This window comes from Ascaphus truei, chromosome 5 (assembly GCF_040206685.1).
Source record: "Ascaphus truei isolate aAscTru1 chromosome 5, aAscTru1.hap1, whole genome shotgun sequence".
Taxonomy (NCBI): domain Eukaryota; kingdom Metazoa; phylum Chordata; class Amphibia; order Anura; family Ascaphidae; genus Ascaphus; species Ascaphus truei.
The window spans coordinates 38,746,594-38,767,366 of record NC_134487.1 but is presented as its reverse complement, the minus strand read 5'-3'; the positions used below and the strand labels follow the sequence as shown (position 1 = coordinate 38,767,366).

At 40.3% G+C, this 20,773-nt stretch overlaps 1 protein-coding gene across 2 annotated transcripts in view; it reads right to left on the bottom strand.

Moving 5' to 3' along the window:
• The window catches only part of PUS7 (pseudouridine synthase 7), a 39,339-nt gene that overhangs the window by 8,229 nt on the left and 10,337 nt on the right, over window positions 1-20,773 (bottom strand). Inside the window, exons 6-16 of one of the 2 annotated variants that reach the window (XM_075599676.1) lie at window positions 15,578-15,595; window positions 15,109-15,220; window positions 14,063-14,140; window positions 13,261-13,389; window positions 10,910-11,035; window positions 10,742-10,803; window positions 8,831-8,991; window positions 6,906-7,032; window positions 3,449-3,550; window positions 1,658-1,787; window positions 652-743 (exon numbers count right to left, since the gene is read on the bottom strand). In XM_075599676.1, the coding sequence (XP_075455791.1) occupies window positions 652-743; window positions 1,658-1,787; window positions 3,449-3,550; window positions 6,906-7,032; window positions 8,831-8,991; window positions 10,742-10,803; window positions 10,910-11,035; window positions 13,261-13,389; window positions 14,063-14,140; window positions 15,109-15,220; window positions 15,578-15,595 (1,137 nt within the window). The remainder of the gene's footprint in view (window positions 1-651; window positions 744-1,657; window positions 1,788-3,448; window positions 3,551-6,905; window positions 7,033-8,830; window positions 8,992-10,741; window positions 10,804-10,909; window positions 11,036-13,260; window positions 13,390-14,062; window positions 14,141-15,108; window positions 15,221-15,577; window positions 15,596-20,773) is intronic. The other variant, XM_075599677.1, reaches the window with a different exon arrangement.

Here is a 20,773-nt window from a genome sequence, read left to right as displayed (position 1 = left end):
AGTCAGGAAGGATATTATTTTTCCCCTTATGGGATATAATTGGATGATATGACACTGGGGTTTTTTGTTTGCCTTCCTCTGGATGAATAAGTAAGTATAGATATAGGATAACGTATCTGTTGTCTAAATTTAGCATAGGTTGAACTTGGACGTACGTCTTTTTTCAACCTCATCTACTATGTAACTATGTAACAGCTTCACATTTATTCATTACTATTTCATTTGACTCCTTGAACCTGCAAAATTCTATGTACAATTCTGCTTACACTGTGCTGGAAAAAAATATTACACGGATGTATTATAGAATAATATCTGTGCTATGTTAATTGCAAGCAGCTCCCCTCCACACCCCACATTACATAGAGTTCTTCACTGGGAGAGAAGCCTCATCTGTTCTAAATGAGTGCTTGGCAAAAGCGGCACCGGTTGCTCATTTCTCACTGGTGGTTTCTGTGATGTTTGGAATTCAGCATTCAGGCGAAAATTTGACCATCTATTTAAGCACATCTAGAATTGTTCAACAAATGATAAAAACCATAAGGAAGGCTGAGCTGTTTCACTTCCTTAGAAGTAGCAAAGTTAAATTAAGTGATAATGATCATCTCAATATTATTTTTTGTAGCAGAAAATACATTGAAAATGCATCCTTACCTTTGATAAACACAGGTAGTTGTTTCCCCTCCAACTTGTCCAGATCGGTTTCAACTAAAGGGATTTTAGTGTCTTCATATGCAACAACTTCCCTGCACAGAAATTAAACAGAACGAAAGCTTAAAAGAAACAAAGGAGGAGGATTCTGGGTACAGATGCATTGGACTGGGGATTTCTTAGGAGTTAAAGGTCAAGTCTCTGCAAACATGTTTTTTTGTGGGAAAGCAGAAAGCTCATTCAATGAAACGGGCAAGATACGGCACACGCCTTAAAGCGGCACTACATGCCGCGCTGCAGGTTTAATTATTTTTTTAATTACAGGTATGAAGCAGGGAGTTTTCAGATCTGAATTGTGTTAATTTCAGCACTGGGGCCCCCTGCTTCCACAGATCTATACCTCAGTAGGGGGTGCTGGTATCCCCATGCAGTTTAAATGTCCCGGTCATGCTGGCTAATAGGAAGCCGTAAGGGATGACATCACAACTTCCTATTGGCCCACGTAACGCAGGATTTTTAAATACCGCCATTATGTTAGGAATACGGTTCCCAGGCTGCAGATACCGGCAAAAAAAATCTCTCAATCTCTCTCTCAATCTCCCAACAGGGGGTCTCCAGGGCTGAAATGAACAGTACAGCGACTCCTTGTTTCAAACCCGAAATTGAAAAAATAAAACGCAATTCCACATATAGTGCCACTTTAATGACCAATTCCTAATACTGGGAAAGTCCCTGTGCTCTAGTTGCGAAGAGGCACCAATCTGGTCCCTCTAAAGACAGCATCCAACAATGAAGATACCACACTAAAGAATCTCACCCCAGGCTCAAGTTCCTTCCTCAAGGGCTTTTCAGGACTATGCAAACCGAAGCAAGTTGTGTTAGTCATAAATGGAGCCTAAAACCTGCTGTGATGAAGGTAGCCCTCAAGGACTGAACCTAAGCTCCACTGTCCCAGACCAATACGTTTGTGGCATTATGAACAAGATGAGACACTTAATACAATACACACCAGGTCACGTCTTGAGGTCGGATCACGATCTTTCTGTAGGCCCCTGCTAAAGAATAATCCTTTACTTTATGCCTCATGTTCTTGATATCGAGATTGTCAGCAGCGAGCATTTCCCCATAAACTGCGCCAACTGAAAGAACAAAGAGCAAAAAAACGCCAATTACAACATCAAACGCCTCCCTCAAAATCAGGGCGTTACAGATTAAGGACTTCGTTTTATATACTCCCAAGAGGCCAATCGGAGTATACAGAACACCCCCTAAATGTCAAGAGCTATTCAAAATGCAGCGGATCTACTTTCCTGCGCAGGAGAGGACTTTAGCCCAATCTTTAAAATGGAGCTAAACTGTTCTCTAGAAATGGGAAGCAGTTGCACTGCATAATGAATTAGGGCAAATATGCTGCATTCCCCATTCTGGAGAAGGTTTCCCCTCCACCCACCATTTATTAAATGCACCGGACGTCTATGTTGGTAGCGTGCTACATTTCAGTTTTTTTTTACCAGCCTCAAAACGAAAAATGGACATTGTATTCCTAGTCTAGACCAGTCAAAGACACCACCAGTCTAAATTCTTTCAAAACTAAAGCGGTCTCACATTTTAATCTGGTCTGTAACTGTGTCATACGCCTAAAAGATAAAATGTTAAAAACTGTTCATGCAATGTGTTTATACATACTAATGTATTTGTAACCATGTATCGGTGCCAAGGACATACGTGAAAACGAGAGGTGTAAACGATCAGTGTATTGCTTCCTGGTAAAACTTTTATAAATACTGCAAATAAATACAGGAGGCAAGGGAAATTATTTCAGACAAACGGTTTTCAACAAGGAACCCATGAAATTACCCATTATACCAGGGGGGGGGGGGGGGACAAAATCTGTGTCAGCCGTGGACTGTACTCTTAATGGTTAAAAAGCCAAGCCAGTTTAACTTCGGTTATGTGCACTAGTTACTGTATGTTTATAAAAATACAATTAAAAAAAGGACAGGAATTCAAAAAGAAAGAAATCCCACAGAAGGTTGTTTAGTGCAATGTAGGAGATAAGTCTTATACAAATGAGCCTTACTATATAATCAAACCATGTAATGTACAGAATTATAGTCACGAGTCTAGCGCTGCAGCAGGGGGCGCTCAACGTCAGTCCTTTCACTGAAACCAAATGCTTTCTTTATTTTTAGTAACAAAAATGGCTTGTGGAATCGTGTAGGTAAACAGTCCATCTATTACTTAGTGCAGGGGTGCGCAAAATGGGGGGCGCGAGATTTCCTGGGGGAGGGGGCGCGGCTGTTACAGAGGCCCCGCGCTTCCCCGAAGGCGTTTAAAATAAATGCCGGAGATTGCGCGAGGCCTCTAACTTTTCACTTACCTGGAGTTCCAGCGATGCGTCTCCATGGAAACCGGCGTCGAATGAAGCGGCGGGTCATTTGGCCTCACGTTGCCATGGCAACGTGACGTCACACGACCCTGCGGCGTCAAATGACGCCGGGGCCGTGCAGGGAGGGGGGCCTGAGAGGAGACAGGGGGGGCGCATGTAGGTAAGTTTGCGCACCCCTGACTCCGTGTACTGAATCCATCACAAGTCAAACAGCTGAAAGAGGAGGACCGTGACTATATGTGACCGCAATGTCCCGGGGCCCGCGGCAAATATAAAAACACATTCATTTTTCACCCGTCACTCAGTAAAATGTCACACTAAGTGGTTGCATTTGACCTAGATATGTGGTGAAAACGCTTTACTTGGCATTGGCTGCAAAGCGGGTGCAGGTGAAGGTGTTTCAATACTTACGCTTATGCTTCGGGTAAATGACATCAAAGCCAGGCAATGGCATCACTACGTCATTAATGGTATAGCTGTCAATATCGGACTCTTCTACTGGAACAGCAGTGGCTGCAAGAACAATGTATATGTTTAGTATCTACAGTTCCGAAAGGTGCCTAATCTTTAATATCACTTAAAAATAACGATGTGTAATATAAATATGGCGTAGGGAGCACATTACCACTTTAGATTCACAATGCACTGTTTATTTAAAGTATGCTATATGCTATATATGTATCAACAAAGTATCCGGACGTTCCTCCTTCTCCTTCCGTGCACCCCAAAACTGGAACAACCTACCAGAGACTCTCATATCCACCACCAGCTTAAGTTCTTTCAAATCTAAGGCTGTCTCACACTTTAATCTGGTCTGTAACTGTTTCATACGCTTATAATATATATTTTCTTTAACTGTGCATGCAATGTCTTGTATATAATGTATACCTTGTTCATTTATGTAACTGTACTTGTAACCATGTATTATTTTGTTTTACTCTGTGCCCAGGACATACTTGAAAACGAGAGGTAACTCTCAATGTATTACTTCCTGGTAAAATATTTTATAAATAAATAAATAAATAGATCAGAGGCTCTGTATCTGTTTACACAAGCCCGTGGCTCAATAATAAAAGTGTGCCGTGGTCAGAGCTGCTTATGGTTTATATGTTAGAATTCCTGCTTCAGGAAAAGATATCTAAAGAAAAACAAAAAAATAATAATAATAAAAAAAATGATGTTTGCTAGTTCTCTATCGATTTCATTTTGAATGTAGATATTAAAGGGACAAATCAATCCTTCCTTGGACCAAAGTGGAATAATAGCAGCGACGAGGTATAGGGGTTACATCTGGGTAACCGATATCTTTTTACCACAATGGTTATGCAAGTATGTTTAAATCCCTACTAACGTTAGTTTGTCCATGTCTTGATTGGGGAGCGTGGCCCTATTCTGTATCCAAAAAGGAGGATAGACACGCGCTGCAACCTCAAGCAAATAATTACAACCATATTACAGCCAGTCCAAATATCCTGGTACGTGCTCCAAAGAAGATTAAAAAAAATATATAATAATTTAAAATATATAATAAATTTAATATATATATATATATATATATATATATATATATATATATATATATATATATATATATATATATATATATATATATATAAAAACCAAACACCTCTAAGAAAGCTGCAAACCGCGTTAAATCTTCCAAAAACGGGAATCATGCACCTGACTTAAGTATTTTGCAAAACAGCCGTTGGGCTCGTAGCTTTCCGTATTGAGAACCCATGCAGCTGGCGTTCGGATTCCATTAAAACGTCGGAACGCACCAGGATCGCAGAATCGCTGGGTATTATAAATTATCAGGGAGACTATGAACTTTCTATCTACTATTTGTATCTCTTTGATTTCTGAGCTTTGATTTTGCTATATGCTATTACATCTTTATTGAGGGATATCATGCTATTGCCTATACTGTGTATATATCATTGATTTAACACTATTCAAATCCCACTCAGTACCCGGGCACTTTGCTCATATGTGCATCCATGCGCTTTCCCATATTTGAGTATACACGCTGCAATTGGATATTGTAAGAAATCCAGTTCAGTGATATTATATTCTAATTAATATGTATGAAGACAAAATGCCAAGTATACAGTATGTTATGGTTTGATTTGCAACAGTTCTTTCTTTCATACATATTATATCAATTAGAATATGATATTCTTATTTTGGCTAATTGGTATCTTCTGATAATTTCATTGACACTGGGATAGTATTTTGAGTTATAAGGGAGTGCAGCTGTGCCGAGTTGTCTAAACAAGAGAGGCCCTGTGGGTGACATTTGAATGACCATAGACAACTGTGGTTAGAGCTGATGCAGTTTTAGGCTGAGTCCCCGCTGGCGCTGAGCACGCTCATGCTTGGAGAGCACTCCAAGCATGAGCGCCGGGTGTCCTGGCATTTACGCACGCTCGCGGTGGTGGCATTGAGTGCGCCGGAAAGTTAGTTTTTTTTGTTTACATAAGAGCCAAGCGTGGGTGAGCTCGCGCACCGCGTGAGCGGGGACTTCCATATATCTATATATGTAAGTAACCGCGGCAAGCGCCGCCCGCTCAGCGCTAGTGGGGACTCGGCCTTAAGAGGCTGTGGCATCAGGTGTGATTAATAAATAGCTCTAAGATCTTTCCAGAAGACATGCCATATTAAGTCAATTCTCTGTATGGAGGCGTGGGCAGTTCCTTACCAGATATGACATCAGTTTCAAGATGTAGGACATTATCTGGTAATAGAATTAGTGGTAGAAGAGCGAAGAGATATTATCTGGTTAAATATCTAGCAGAGGGTATCTAGTGGGATGACCGAGGGTATAACACCAGAAGGATGTGAGAGGGTTAACACCGAGATGAAGAAGAATGTTTAACATCATGATACCAAGATCGAATATAAAAGTATTTTACTCAGTAACAGAATATTATACGAAAATCATTTGAGGATATCCCAATTTATTTGATGTCACCGCCATTTTGTACTATTTTCGTATGAGAGTATTTATCTTCAAAATAAACGTTTCTTTTTATGTGCGGAGACCAGAATGCCGATTACGGTTAAGCTGGGTTAATCGCTCGAAAGAGAAATAAGGACATTTTACAGATAGAAGATATCATATTGTGAAATTCTAAGAATTATGGGTTGTGTCATGTGTAGCACACTGTTTTTAATTGTTATTAAGTTTGTCTCGCGTCAATAATGAAATGTTGTAAATAAAAGTATCTTTGATATATTTCTAAACCAGCCCTTGCGTGCCTGTTTTTGGAAGATGTAACTCTGTTTCCCTCTTTCTAAAAGGGGTTTGGTTTTCCTATGCTATATCGGTTGAAGCCGCTGTTTGGTCCTTATGGACTTTAATTGAGGCAGCTCCGGCAGATACAGAATGACCCTGTTCGGAAGGGTGTATTTCCTCTGGTGGCCCCTTGGCTGATGCCAATGTGCGTTCAACAACAGGAGCTTGTAAAACCAGAGCCTCTTCCCTACTTATACACTTGGCTTTACTGGACTCTCAAAAGGATGGGGTGCTCCAACGGTAAAGACAACACTTGGTTGACAAACACCAACGAATTCAGAGGCCCTTAAGAAATTAATTACGTAATTAAATTTCCAGAGAAACAAAAAACAAGCCAAAAAAGGGGTTACATTAGTGTAAGGAAGCCAAGTACATTGTTTCGTTAACAAAAGGTTGTTTTTGGCCAGGTTCATGGGACCGCACAGATAAGCTCCACACTTGTCCGCTTTTCTCTTTCCATTACTGGTAGCAGGGGAGGGCCAATACACTTCAGATGTTACCAAGAAAACATCTAACACTTCTCCTGTGTGATCTGCACTGGAAATGCACTCTAGCAAATACACAAATTACCTCCTTTGAGGACCAGGTCCCCCACAACGACTTTCAGGCCATATTCCTCGATTCTCTTGCTCACCATGTTATTCCACACGTAGCTCTGATAACTGTGAACATACATCAAGCGGTTGTTCCTAGGTATCTAAAAAGAACAGAATCCGTTTACCAACAAAAATAGTTTTTTCCCCACTGGCTTACTTTCGATTCGTATATTCGATCCTGAAGCATCTCTCATGTAATGATTCTAACTGGAGTCAACTGCTAAAGAATCATTGTTAGAATGTATTTCTATATTACGCTTCCAATGCGTACGGCAAATCCCAATGTAAAAAAGGAAAATCATTATGGAAGAATATACCTGGGCTGGCCACCTCCCGTCCACAAGGGTCACCAACAGGTCAGGTCGTTAACACACTTTAAAAATGTTGTTAAAAATGTCAGTCATTGACCGAGCCATCTGTGCTTAAAACCTGACCTGCTAGTGGCCCTTGAAGACTGGAGTTGGCCACTCCTGAACTATACCATTAAAAAAAAAACCACACGTGTCTCCCTCCGATGAGATGCCATTTTTAAAATGGGTCCCATGGATGAAGGGTCTGTGGCCCGTACAGTCTTACTCCCCCTTAAGGTTTATCAAATCATATGACAACACAGTTGCGGAATTCCCTGATGTAGGCAAATTATTGACGTCTTCTATAAGAGAATTGCTGCACAAGATCCTGTATTATTTCAAGTAATAATCCCCCAACATAACCCTAATGCCCCAGCTGAAGGAGATGAAACCGGAGGCAAAGCCAAGTGTCTATCTCACCGGGCGTCAGTGGCCAGCCAATGCCTGGTCCAGAGAGGTCATTATAATTACATGAAGACTACATCTGTTTAAAGGAGTATTTATTTGAATGTTGACACGTCTTTAAATGTTGACCTGTAACAGCCGTTAATACTAAAAGGAGTTTCATTGACCAATAATGCCCAAGAAAGTTTGGTTTCTCAATGGTGAAAAAGTTTTAGGCTATAATTATTGTTATTTCATGATAAACACAATACAAGGAGATGGAGGGTTAGAGATATCTTACGGTGCAGATGGGGACATTGTGGCTTGGAACGCTAGTTAATATAGCCATAAATAATTTATATATTAGCCATACAAATTATTTCAGAGACGGGGGAATAAGGAAGGGTAGGATAAGTTGGGCCAAGACTTTTCCCGGAACCTCATGCTACTAAACGCAATGGTAAATGACATAAATAAAGCAGCCTGGTCTTATTTCAAAATGTTTCCAGACAAATTCAGAGGCGAATAAATGAAGATTAAATAACAAAAACAGAAAAGGAAAGTTCCCATCTATCTTCACAATTTTACACAAGCACAGCGGACTTGAAGATAAGCTGACTTCTAGCCATTAACCCATATGCAAAGCTCCTGTCAATTGTACATGGTGACAGTTATCCATAACTCATGAACCTACTGTACCAAGCACCAAAAAGGTCATAAACCCATGACCACTCTACACATGTAACACTGTTCTAACCACTAAAGAGATCGCCCTTCCTACCTAGAAACCGCAGCTGAAAATTGACCTTTCTAAATGAGGCCTTTCAGCATGTTCCCGACTGTTACACTTCTTCTAATGCTACAGTACTTGCTGCACCTACCTAATGCACTTCCACCAATAACTATTGTTTCCCCTTAAGCACGTACGCGAGAGTCTCCACTTCAAAACAAGAAGCAGCACATTAGTGCAAAAATGATGGTTAACAAAAGGCTAATGTCTGTAGGAATGGGCCACTCTTCTTGCTTTCTTGACATTTGCATTGTATCAATAGTGTACCGTAACTTATTAATACTGTAACGTAGACTTTATTCCAATTTGAAAGGCAGTCAGTTCTATTTAAAAATAAAAATATAAAGCAATAGGAATAATAATTGATAAACTCACTATGCCAAATGCAGAGACTATGTTTTTCGGGCCATACTTTGAAAGTCCTCGAAGCAGCTGGCCCTCCACACATCGCTTAACTGGCAGTTTCTTGAGGGCAGCTTCTGGGTCCTTTGTCCTCGCCCACTCTTCTCTGCACTGGACCAGAAATCCCTTTTCAGCTGCAGAATACATGGTCACACATTAACCATTAAAAACTCTGATGCACATGTAGAAAAGGATTCTGGGAAGCGGAGATTCTCAACCAAGGTTACACTTGTGAGTCCCAACCTCTTTCCAGACGAGTGTCCAAAGAATTTACAGGACAATTAAATTGAAGAGGGGGAAAAAAAAAAAAAAAAACTCTTGATAGGAAAACATATTTAAAATATTAAATTATAAAGGAGAGCAGCATCCACACGGGCTTACAATTTTGGCCATATGTCAGCATGTGTGAGCCTTTATGGTTGAGAACAATGCCTTTGTGGGTATCCGTGTCTGTATGTTAACGTGTACATCAGGATGTCTAAATGTGCATCAGTACTATAGTGAATCTGTGCACTGGGGAACAAATATTAGTTTTAACGATCTGCAGTTATAAACGATAGAGGGCAACAATGATTTCTGCGCTGCTACTGGAACCATCAACACAGCCATGCAAATGGCTTAAAATGTGTTTCCCAAATATTTGCCTGGTTAATTCCTCATCAATTAAAGCGACTCTCGTATTGTGTGTTTTAAGAACAAATCACAAATCTATCTTCCGTCTCTTATCGAACACCCCACTCCTGGAATAATTTACCAGAGTCTCCTGTCCAAGTTCTTTTAAGATTTTGCATGTTTCCTACTTTAAACATGTTTAACTGTAAATTATGTTGTCAACATATTATTTTGTACCCAGGACATACATGGAAATTAGGTAACCATGTATTTTTTGACCCCCATGGTAAAATCTTTGATAAATAATACATAAATTGTAGGGGTGTTGTTGCATAAAATGTTTGCAAGTGTATAAAGACTCCATTCACAGACATCATGACAGCACGGTCAAAATGGAATAGCTACAAGTCATTTAGCCTTTTATTACCTGGACTGCAGGTCTCTGCCGGGGATGTCAAATAACTGTTTTTAGCAATAGCTAGAAAATGTGTTTGTGCTTGTGACAGGGCCTTAACCCCTGTCTAAATAGGGCTCCATATAGGAAGCCTGTATCTGGCTGATGAGTCCAGCAGGGAGCTGGTTAATTGCATCTTCAGACAATTAGCCAGTCTCCACCTGGCTCATCAGTCAGGTAGAAAAGCCTCCTGCTTAATCTGCAGGGGATCTCTCTAGCGCTACGGGGTGAGTGCTGTCAGAGAGCAATCCCAGGGAACCAGGCCCTCTATTCCAGGATGTAGCAGATCCTGGAACCCACCAGAGGGTGCAACCCATGGACACCAACCCAGACCCAGACTGAGGGAAAGAGCCTCTGATAAAAGGTTCCTCTTTGGACTTAGGGTCCTATCCTCCCAGCCCTGCAGATAGGGACTGGGAAGTGTGAGTCGGCCCTTACAAAGGGATAGGATGTTTCGTTTATTTTGTATATTGCTTTAATGCTGTGTTGTTTGAACATACGGGCTAAATAAAAGCCAATGTTTATTTCCCCCAAATCTATGTCTCCCCTGGTGGTACTTCTGCACTGGTCTCCTACAGTGCTCTAGCTCAACAAATCATATAAGACCGAGGATTCATAGAATTTATACTCGTACATTTAAAATATACATACAAGAGTGTGCGCTGTGACATTTGACACCACGAAACCCACAAATATATGGCGTTTCCAGATCTCTTCACTAAAAAACTACTTTTCACCTCTTTACTACAGGAAAGGCCAACAACAAATGTGTTTAATTATACAAACTTTCAAAAGGAAAACAAAAAAGTATCCCATACCTCCATGTCTTGGTTTTAATATTAGATCTACCATTTCATTCCAGTTGTTCTGAAGAATAGCTCTAAAATGTAATATGGTACAGGGTCAGTCTGGCACAATGAAAACATGCTACTGTAAAACAGCAACATCCATACAAGACGTATAAGGCCTCTGATAATGTACTGTACCTTCCCACTAGATATGTAGGGACGGCTGTGGTTCCGAATCTCTGCATTCCATAATAATTTATAAACCCCACGTCACGGAGGGAGGACATGGCTTCTTCAACTTGTTCATTTGTCCCAGTGATATTTCTGTATGTATACAGACATTACTGGTAAATACAGAACACTACTTTGCATTCGTCTCTATGGAAGTATTAACTGGGTGAGGTGTGTACACACACACACACACACACACACACACACACACACACACACACACACACTTCTATGAGCTCATAGTTACATACAAAACACAACCTATAAAGAAGCTAAATACTTCACACCTGCTCTGGATATCCTATAGTTATTGCTCCATTCATCAGGTGAATCAACATAAAAAAAGCCTGAACCACAGAAGACTTTATAGAAGAGAAGGAGAATGCGGAGAGAACTTTGATACATAATTATGCAGTTATTTAGAAACATGACACTTGGCTTTTGCAGTGTTGTGTGTACACTAGTCCGTCCATCTCATGCCTGACCAATGATAACCGCACCTTTTAAGAAGGAAGCTTTGTGGAGCGATTAAAGGTGCGGTTCCACCTAGAGTGTTGTGTTGTTATGAAGCGGTGCATTTCCGGTGCTGAGCATGGTAATTTCAGCTCGGTGTCCTCCTGCTTCCTGGGATACTCTGAGGGGGATCCCGGTAACGTCTCCAGCTGGGTGAACATTATGGGGTTTTCCATCTCCCGTAGCATGGGAGCCAATTGGAGTGGTTTTTTTTTTTATTTTAAATAAATCAGTGCTCTAGCATTAGACAATACTGTACTTACTACATTAAAAATAAATAAATGTTAAATTCAACTCTTAATGCCATTTCTAATGAGTTTCAATATAATGAGCATCTTTTGATTTCTATATCAGGTTTTAGCACACTTCCTTAGCAGTGCAAGATGTTTGCAACAATTTCCTGTTTGTGATAATTTGTTGCCAATGTTCCAAGTAGTTTGAGCTGCAAACTGTAACAATAAATAATGTTACCTTAGCAATAGAAGAATACATTGCAGATGCTGAGTTACACTGACTGAAGGATTGATTGAAACTGATAAGCAGCCATTTAGTGAACCATACAAAGCAGGTTCTTTGCTGATTGATTATGGGAGAATGAATTGACTGTCAGCTTAGGTAATTAAAGGATCCGTATATTAAAACAAAGATTTATTTTTTAGTGCTGCTTAGATAGCCTCTTTAAATAGTTCATCTCATATGGCCATAAATAACTTCTCCCATCTTATTTTATGAAGTGCATGCCGGTGTCTACAGTGTGTACTAAAGTCTATGGCCAATATAAAAACTACTGGGGTGTATAAATCTCACTTGTTACTGTAAAACCATGGTGACCTCTGGACTGCCCTGCGGATAGCTCCATTTTAATCTCCCGGACAATTCATATTTTAAATGCTTACAGTTGTGTGAAAAAGAAAGTACACCCTCTTTGAATTCTATGGTTTTACATATCAGGACATAATAACAATCATCTGTTCCTTAGCAGGTCTTAAAATTATTTAAATACAACCTCAGATGAACAACAACACATGACATATTACACCGTGTCATGATTTGGGACGTCCACTCCAGGGAAGATTGGCAACTGTCTTGAATGTTTTCCACTTTAGAATAATCTTTCTCATGATTGACTTTAAATTGTTTGGAAATGGCCTTATAACCCTTCCCAGATTGATGGGCAGCAACAATTGCTTCTCTAAGATCATTGCTGATGTTTTTCCTCCTTGGCATAGTGTTACACACCTGCATGCTCCAGACCAGCAAACTGCTAAAACTTTGGCTTTTATAGAGGTGGTCACACTTACTGATGATCAATTAATCAAGGGCATTTGATAAGCAGCACCTGTCTGCTACTTAGCATCTTAATTCCTATTGAAGCAGTAAGGGTGTACTTAGTTTTTCACATAGCTTCTCCATTTTGGCTTTATTTTTGTGTAATATGTCACGTGTTGTTGTTCATCTGTGGTTGTATTTACCTAATTTTAAGACCTGCTAAGGAACAGATGATTGTGATTATGTCCTGATATGTAAAACCATATAATTCAAAGAGGGTGTACTTTCTTTTTCACACAACTGTATATAGTCCCAGTGGACCGTCCGACTGAAATAAATAGAAACCGTAATGGAAAGGTCAAAAATAAGTAAAATAATAAAATGCAAATCAGCTCAAGCTGCTGCTTTCATATATAAACCTCTTAAGCTTCAATTTGTATTGAATGCAATAACGCTGCGGTTATTCCAGGTAGCTGCAAGGCTGCCCTCTTAAGCGCCTCACAACGCCAACACCACAAATCGGAAGAAATTCTAACCTTAAAACAACGGTGAAATGATTTCCCTGGAGTTCTCCCAATTTCAGTGGATTTTTCTGGTAGCTGAAGTTTCCCAATTTGAAGTTCATCAAACACTTGTTGAGATGAGCCAGCCGCTGTGCAGTAATTCTGCATAACAAATGCGGACGTGTTAATCTACATATACAGGTTTCAGCTACGTCATTATACATTGCCCTATTGCAGGAAAAATAAAAAGGCGATAACCTTACTTCAAGTGGCGCACTGTTCTGCCGAAGTAAGGATATGAACGTGTAAATGTGATTGTAAACTAAAACACTAACACGTATTATATATATATATAAAAAATAAATGTTGGAATTAAACATGAAACATAGGTTAAACGCTGTATTTTTCATTTAAAGCATCTCACCCTCCACCCTCCTCCCCAAAAATCCATAGCTCAAGAAACTCTTTATTTCAAGTTTAGCTTTAACAATTGAGCTGTTTCCATGTGCATATGGCTCAGTGACATGAAGAAAATCAAACAGGAGATCAAGTCAAACTCCCACCTCCCAATAAAGCAGCAACCGCCCCCCTCCCACCCAAAAAAAATATATATATAGTAGTTTAACCAATATATATATATATATATATATTTTTTTTTTTTTTAAACACCCTCAAAATGTTAGACGTCAAAGCAAAGGTGACAAATCTCTCACGAGAGATCTCTTTGTATAAATAGAATAGTTGGTTCCGTCAGATGTGCAGGGGACGTCAGAGCAATACAAAAGGGGTGCAAAATTTGGTTCACACAGTAGCCATCCAGAAGATTTATACTTACTTTAGCACAGCAATATTTTGAACAGTGATCGCCCTTTTATCTTTGGTCCCCATGTATGAAAATATATTTGGCTTGACTCTGTTCCGCAAAACAAAAAATAGGGAATGTTTAAGTGACATGCTTTTTTGTATTATTTGCAAATGGAAATATTTGATCACATCATACTTCTACAATAGATTAGGCCAGTGTGTGTATTTAGGCGCCAACGGCCAAGTCTAGTTTCAGCAACAGAATTGCTATTCCTAGTCTGTAGACCAGCACGTTCTTCACAGATGCAGTAGGACGTAGAGCGCTCAAAGCCTTGTAGGCATTTTCTTAATCTGTACACACGGTTAAATCTATGAAAAGAAATGTGGTTGGTCCGTCAAAAGCTGTGATGAAGCTACACTTCTCCAAGACTAATATAGATACCAGAACGTTTGCACTAAATAGCCTTAGCAAATACTGTACCTAGATAGAAGTGACACCATTTGGGGCCTTTATGGAGGCCAAGCAAACTGAGTTAGGGGCCATATTTCTACTAGGTCTATACAGAACTATATTGTATTTAAAAATGATAGATATACTTAGTTCATACACGCGCTAAACAGACATCATAAATGACTCACTAGGTTTGTCAACGCAATATATATATAATATACATATCGCTCACTGTTATAAGTGTTTTTTGTAGTGATTATAGTCTAATTGTGTGGCATATATTAAAGCATTTACTACGCTAGTTCAAAACACAGGTGAAACCCTGCAGTGCATATTTAGTGCGTGACACCATGCACAGGGCCGAGGGGAAACCATGCCTTTTAAAAACGTCTTTAGGGACAGCTCTCATTAACCATCACTGCCACTCAACATATTAACCGCCCCAGAGACGCGCGGATTTGATTGATCCCCCAGTGCAGCGACGGAAATATGGGTTTAACTCGTGCTTCAGGTGAACAGGCTCGTGCAGCCCAGGGGGTTACTGTTTGCAAGGACAGGCCTTTGATTAGCCGAGGCTTTCTCGGCTGCCAGAGACAGAACTGTTTTGTCCGACAGAAAACACAAACCGTAAAAACTTGGACAGCACGTTGATCGAATCCATCGTGTCTTTATTTTCCTTGTATAGCACAAAATGGCAGTAACTCCCCCTGGATTTTGGCCACGAATGCTTGCGTGGATCTAAAAAATAAAAAAAATAATGTATACATTTATAAATATATATAATATATATATATCCACACACAAACAATTGTCCAGTGAAACATCTTATTTTCATTATCTGGAAAGAAAAATTCATCTTTATTTTGGTCCGTGTACACAATGTGAAAAAGACAATAGACAAAAAAACCTTTACACCCACGTAGGCCTCATTTAACAGAACAGACCTAGTACAGAAGTGTCCAAGCTTCAATGAACAATAGGAATGTGTTACATGAGAATTTAAGAACCTTGTTGCTTAGGCATTGCCAGTTAAAAATGATGGATGGTTGGCGTTTCATCTCTTTTTAAGCTGTATGAAATGCCAACTTTGCTTACCTGCGGGCGTTCTGACCTCTGTCCCAATGTATAGCATAAAGAGCACAAGAAAGTCATGTTTAATTTCTACAGATTTGTGGAATAATAATAAAAAATGTAAAAAAAAAAAAAAAGTGTCTGAGGTTGAACATGCAAAAAGAACTATGGTTGCACGAGTATCTTATTCTTTACGGTTTAATGGCATCCAGCAAACGCGCGGCGAGTCACAATGGGCTGAAGAGCAGCAGGAGTCGATGGGCGAATGAAACGTTGTCAGGAGGTGTTGGCAAACATCCCCCAGAGAGCGGCAGCCAATAAAGAGCTTGGGTAAAATGCATTATTATATCACACCTGGTTTCCCCTTTGCCACAAAAACAATTGTATTGAAAGAGCTGCATAACCAAGCAGATAAACCTATATCTATTGCCACAGACCAGGACGACAAAATATACAGTACTTACTAAAAGAAAGCAAGAGGAGAACACAGAAGAAGACCAAAGGACTTGTAATCGGCATACTCATTGCGGGTTGCAGCTAAATTGCCAGCAAGAGCATTTCCCTGTTGTGACTCTGCATCAGCTTATGAGGGGGTGTGTAAAAATAATATAAAAAGCACATTTTAAAGAGCCAATCTGAGCGAGCGATTTTTTTTATTTTTAACATAAGAGTGAAGCAGGGGGTCTCCGGAGCTGAAACCCATTCATTCCAGCCCCGGGAAACCCCTGCTTCCGGAGATCCACGTCCGCAGTGGGTGCCGGTAGCAGCTCCGCTAGCAGGGATCACGTAATGGTCAATTCTCAGAGCTCCCGCACCCTGCGAGCCAATAGGAAGCCGTGACGTCATCAGGTGCGGCTTCCTATTGGCCAGCGTGACTTTGGCAAGATACTGGCACCCCATGTGGAGGTCTCTCTCTCTGCAAGAAGGGGGTCCCCAGAGCTGAAATTAATTAGGTTCGGCTCCGGAGACACCCTGCCTCAATCCTATGTTAAAACCTTCGTCTTTTGACTAAAGAGTGGTTTTCCCAACCTGTAATTTGGGCAATACTATTGGCATTATTCCCATGGCGATGGAGCACAGAAGATCATTTTTAAACGCCACACCACAGACACATATAAAACCCTCCACACATTGGGCACATGAAAAAATAGGTACACTTTAATTCCCCCGTCAATGTGGGATATAAGAGCTTACTAAATAAATGAGCCCCTCGTATGAAGAAACAAACACGTGATTTATTATATGCAAACACTTGTATTACTGGATTTATTTGAATATACCAACATATACGTAATGATAAATTCTCTATAAATCGCTGACCATTTACCAAATCAGTCAGCCTTTAAAAGTAGCATTTTATTCCCCCCCAATTTTTTTTTCCAATAAATTAGTTGAATAGTATTAGATAATACTTACTGCATTATTTTTTTTTTAATTCCATTTTTGTTCCCACTCTAAGCCCTTTTTAACGATATTTAATGAATGAAACAATTTAGGAAGCCGCAGCAGGTCTGCTTCTGAAATGGCGTCCCCTGGGAACCGGATCTTCCCCGATCGTTCACGGGGGAGAACGGATCGATAAGCATCTCAGATAATTGCATTGCCATAAATGCAAGGACCTCGCCTATTCATTAAAACACACAAAAAAACGGGCAACAGGAAATGTTGCTTTAAGCCGAAGTAATTAGCTGAAGGTTTTGCGCTGTAACCAGTGGGCGGCAGACAATGCATTACTCGGCGACCAGCAGCATGTTACCTATCCCATGTTATAGCAGCATGTTACCTATCCCATGTTATAGCAGCATGTTACCTATCCCATGTTATAGCAGCATGTTACCTATCCCATGTTATAGCAGCATGTTACCTATCCCATGTTATAGCAGCATGTTACCTATCCCATGTTATAGCAGCATGTTACCTATCCCATGTTATAGCAGCATGTTACCTATCCCATGTTATAGCAGCATGTTACCTATCCCATGTTATAGCAGCATGTTACCTATCCCATGTTATAGCAGCATGTTACCTATCCCATGTTATAGCAGCATGTTACCTATCCCATGTTATAGCAGCATGTTACCTATCCCATGTTATAGCAGCAGTCCAGCTTTGCAGCCAAATAATAACTATTTCATATAGCGCTTTTCTCCCAATGGGACTCTAAGCGCTTGATAATTTCAGTATAGCGCACAGGATTTTAACATACAGTTCTAACTGCACCCCTCATCTTCAGAGATATCTATCTATACGAATATCCATCTGTATATATATATATATCTATATATATATATATCTATATATCTATATATATATCTATATCTATATCTATATCTCTATATCACTATATATAGATATATATACATACTACAGAGTTGAAGCAGGGGGTCTCTGGAGTTGATATATAGCTATATCTATGTATTATAGAATTGAAGCAGGGGGTCTATGGAGTTGAACCGTGTTAATTTCAGCTCTGGGGACCCACTGCTTCCCGAGATACTTACTTCAGTAGGGGGAGCCAGAGGCAGCTCTGGCTGGGCTATTGAAATGGCGGATTTAAAGCTCCTGCCTCACAACAGGAAGCCGTGACGTCATTCCTTGCGGCTTCCTATTGGCCCACGTGACCAGGAAATTGAAACCCGCGGAGCTGCTACGGGCTCCTCCTATGGGACGTCTGTATCTCTGGAGCTGAGAATAATGGCGTTCTGCTCCGGAGACTGCGTGCTTCAAACCTATATTAAAAGATAATACAAGCGCATGCATTGCTAATATGGCAGCCATTGCATGTTCTCTCAAAACAGAGTTATAACTTTGTGGCTACATTGGAATAGCTTCAGAATGATTTGCTTGGTTAACCATGACAAAAAAAAAAACAGATAACTGCTAAATTGTCCATTTTTTACCCCAAGTGGTTCTCACTTTAAAAATATCCGTTTTTGTCTGTCTCCTGTGAGAGTGACCTGGTGACTGCATTAATAGGGCAAATAAAAGAATAACAGAAAGGAATAATGTCTAGAAATGAAGTGAATGGTGGCAGTGTACAGATGTGGCAGTGTACAGATGTGGCAGTGTACAGATGTGGCAGTGTACAGATGTGGCAGTGTACAGATGTGGCAGTGTACAGATGTGGCAGTGTACAGATGTGGCAGTGTACAGATGTGGCAGTGTACAGATGTGGCAGTGTACAGACGTGGCAGTGTACAGACGTGGCAGTGTACAGACGTGGCAGTGTACAGACGTGGCAGTGTACAGACGTGGCAGTGTACAGATGTGGCAGTGTACAGACGTGGCAGTGTACAGATGTGGCAGTGTACAGATGTGGCAGTGTACAGATGTGGCAGTGTACAGATGTGGCAGTGTACAGATGTGGCAGTGTACAGATGTACGAGAGAATTGACCTGATCGGACATCGTGTCTTCAAAGTCGGCTTCATAAAAATGTGTGGTCCCATCTGGCCGGCAGACAGAGGTGAGAAGAGGGGCACTATATTACTTACTAAAGGTCGCCCCAAAATGTAATCACAATCTGATACTATTCACAAGGGGATATAGACTTGTCAAGAGCCCAAATACAGAATGTTATGGACAGTAAATATGAAAGGGTGTCTGGGCTCCATCTCTCAAATATTTGTTTCCTCCACTGCATTAGCAAAAGTTATATCTACGCGTTCGACAAAAATCATAAGAATGCAACTATGATGGTAGCATTATTCTAGGGCAGGGGTGGTCAAATCCAGTCCTCAAAGGCCACCAACAGGTCAGATTTTAAGGATATCCCTGCTTCAGCACAGATGACTCAATCAGTGGCTCAGTCTACAACTGCACTACCTGTGCTGAAGCAGGGATATCCGTAATACCTGACATGTTGGTGGCCCTTGAGGACTGGAGTTGGCCACTTGTTCTAGAGGTTAGAGACTTATGAGGTATTTAATATTCTCAGAGATTCATGTGGGTTTCAAATCATTCTCTCCCCCAGCTCTAAATGTCATGACTGAAAGATTGAGGAGTGGGAGATATAGCACACAAACAAAAAGGTCAGCCTGTCCCGGTTAGAGGCAAACATTGAGCCTAAAAACAATGGATTTTGAGTTCAAAAATCAGAATTAACCTGAGAGGGATGTTATCAAATGGAAAAAAACAAACACCTGATGATAATAAGGAGATAAGGTAGCGCTACTTAGCATGCATGCAAAACATGGCATGCTTAAAGCATGCAAAGAGCTCACACACTATTATATCAGACAATACACCCCTAACACTTGGGCAGATCCTGCCAGGACTGCAGGTGTTAATAACTGGTGGACCAATGAAACCTTTCTGCTGCCAGAGGAACCCGTGTATTGCACCTCACATACGGTGGCCATGAAGGGGTTAGAAAAAGAGATGTTAAAACAAACAAAACGGAAAAAAAAAAAAAAACCACCAAGAAAAATAAATGTGTTTTAGAAACGTCTCAATTTGTTCGGGGATTATAAATAAGTGAATGTATCAAAACAGCTTCTAAAAATGAAAGGTCCACCTGTATATAAGCTGTACAGCTGTTAGCTGCACAAAGTATCTGCATTGTGTAAGAATGGACTATACATGATACACGGGAAGTTTCTGGAAAGATTGCAATAGTGACCTTCACATCAAATAATAATAGAAACAACTCTGAGATATAAAAAGAAATTGGAGTTCCACTACGACACTTATATTGTAAGCTCTTTAGCGCATGGGATCCTTTGATCGAATGCATTATTTACAATGAATGTTTGGCATTCATGCATTGTCTATTCCCTGGATCTAGACGAAAGAATGAGCAGCACTCATAGGACTTTTGAAGGGGGAAGAAAAAAACGCTCACAAAAAACTCAAGACGAGCTTCTTTTCTGTGCATTATTCTTGTCACCATGCACACAGGCATTATTACCCTTCTACGTCTGAGTGCACACTCACCCGACATTGAGAGATATACATATAGATCTATAGATACACAAAACAAAACATCAAATGCTTGAGGCCTAAGCTAAACTTTCGTTGCAGAGACTTGGTGCTAATGGAAGGATTTGTGTGGAGGTTCCTTTAAAGAGAACAAAAATATGCTTTGCTGCTTCTTTGTTCATTTTTTCTTTTCTTTTTGGGTGTTACTTTTTGCACGGCATCAAATGTGTTGCCTACCCATCTCTGCACGCAACCCTCACATACCTTCTACTATAGCCAATCCAGTACGAACACATCTCTC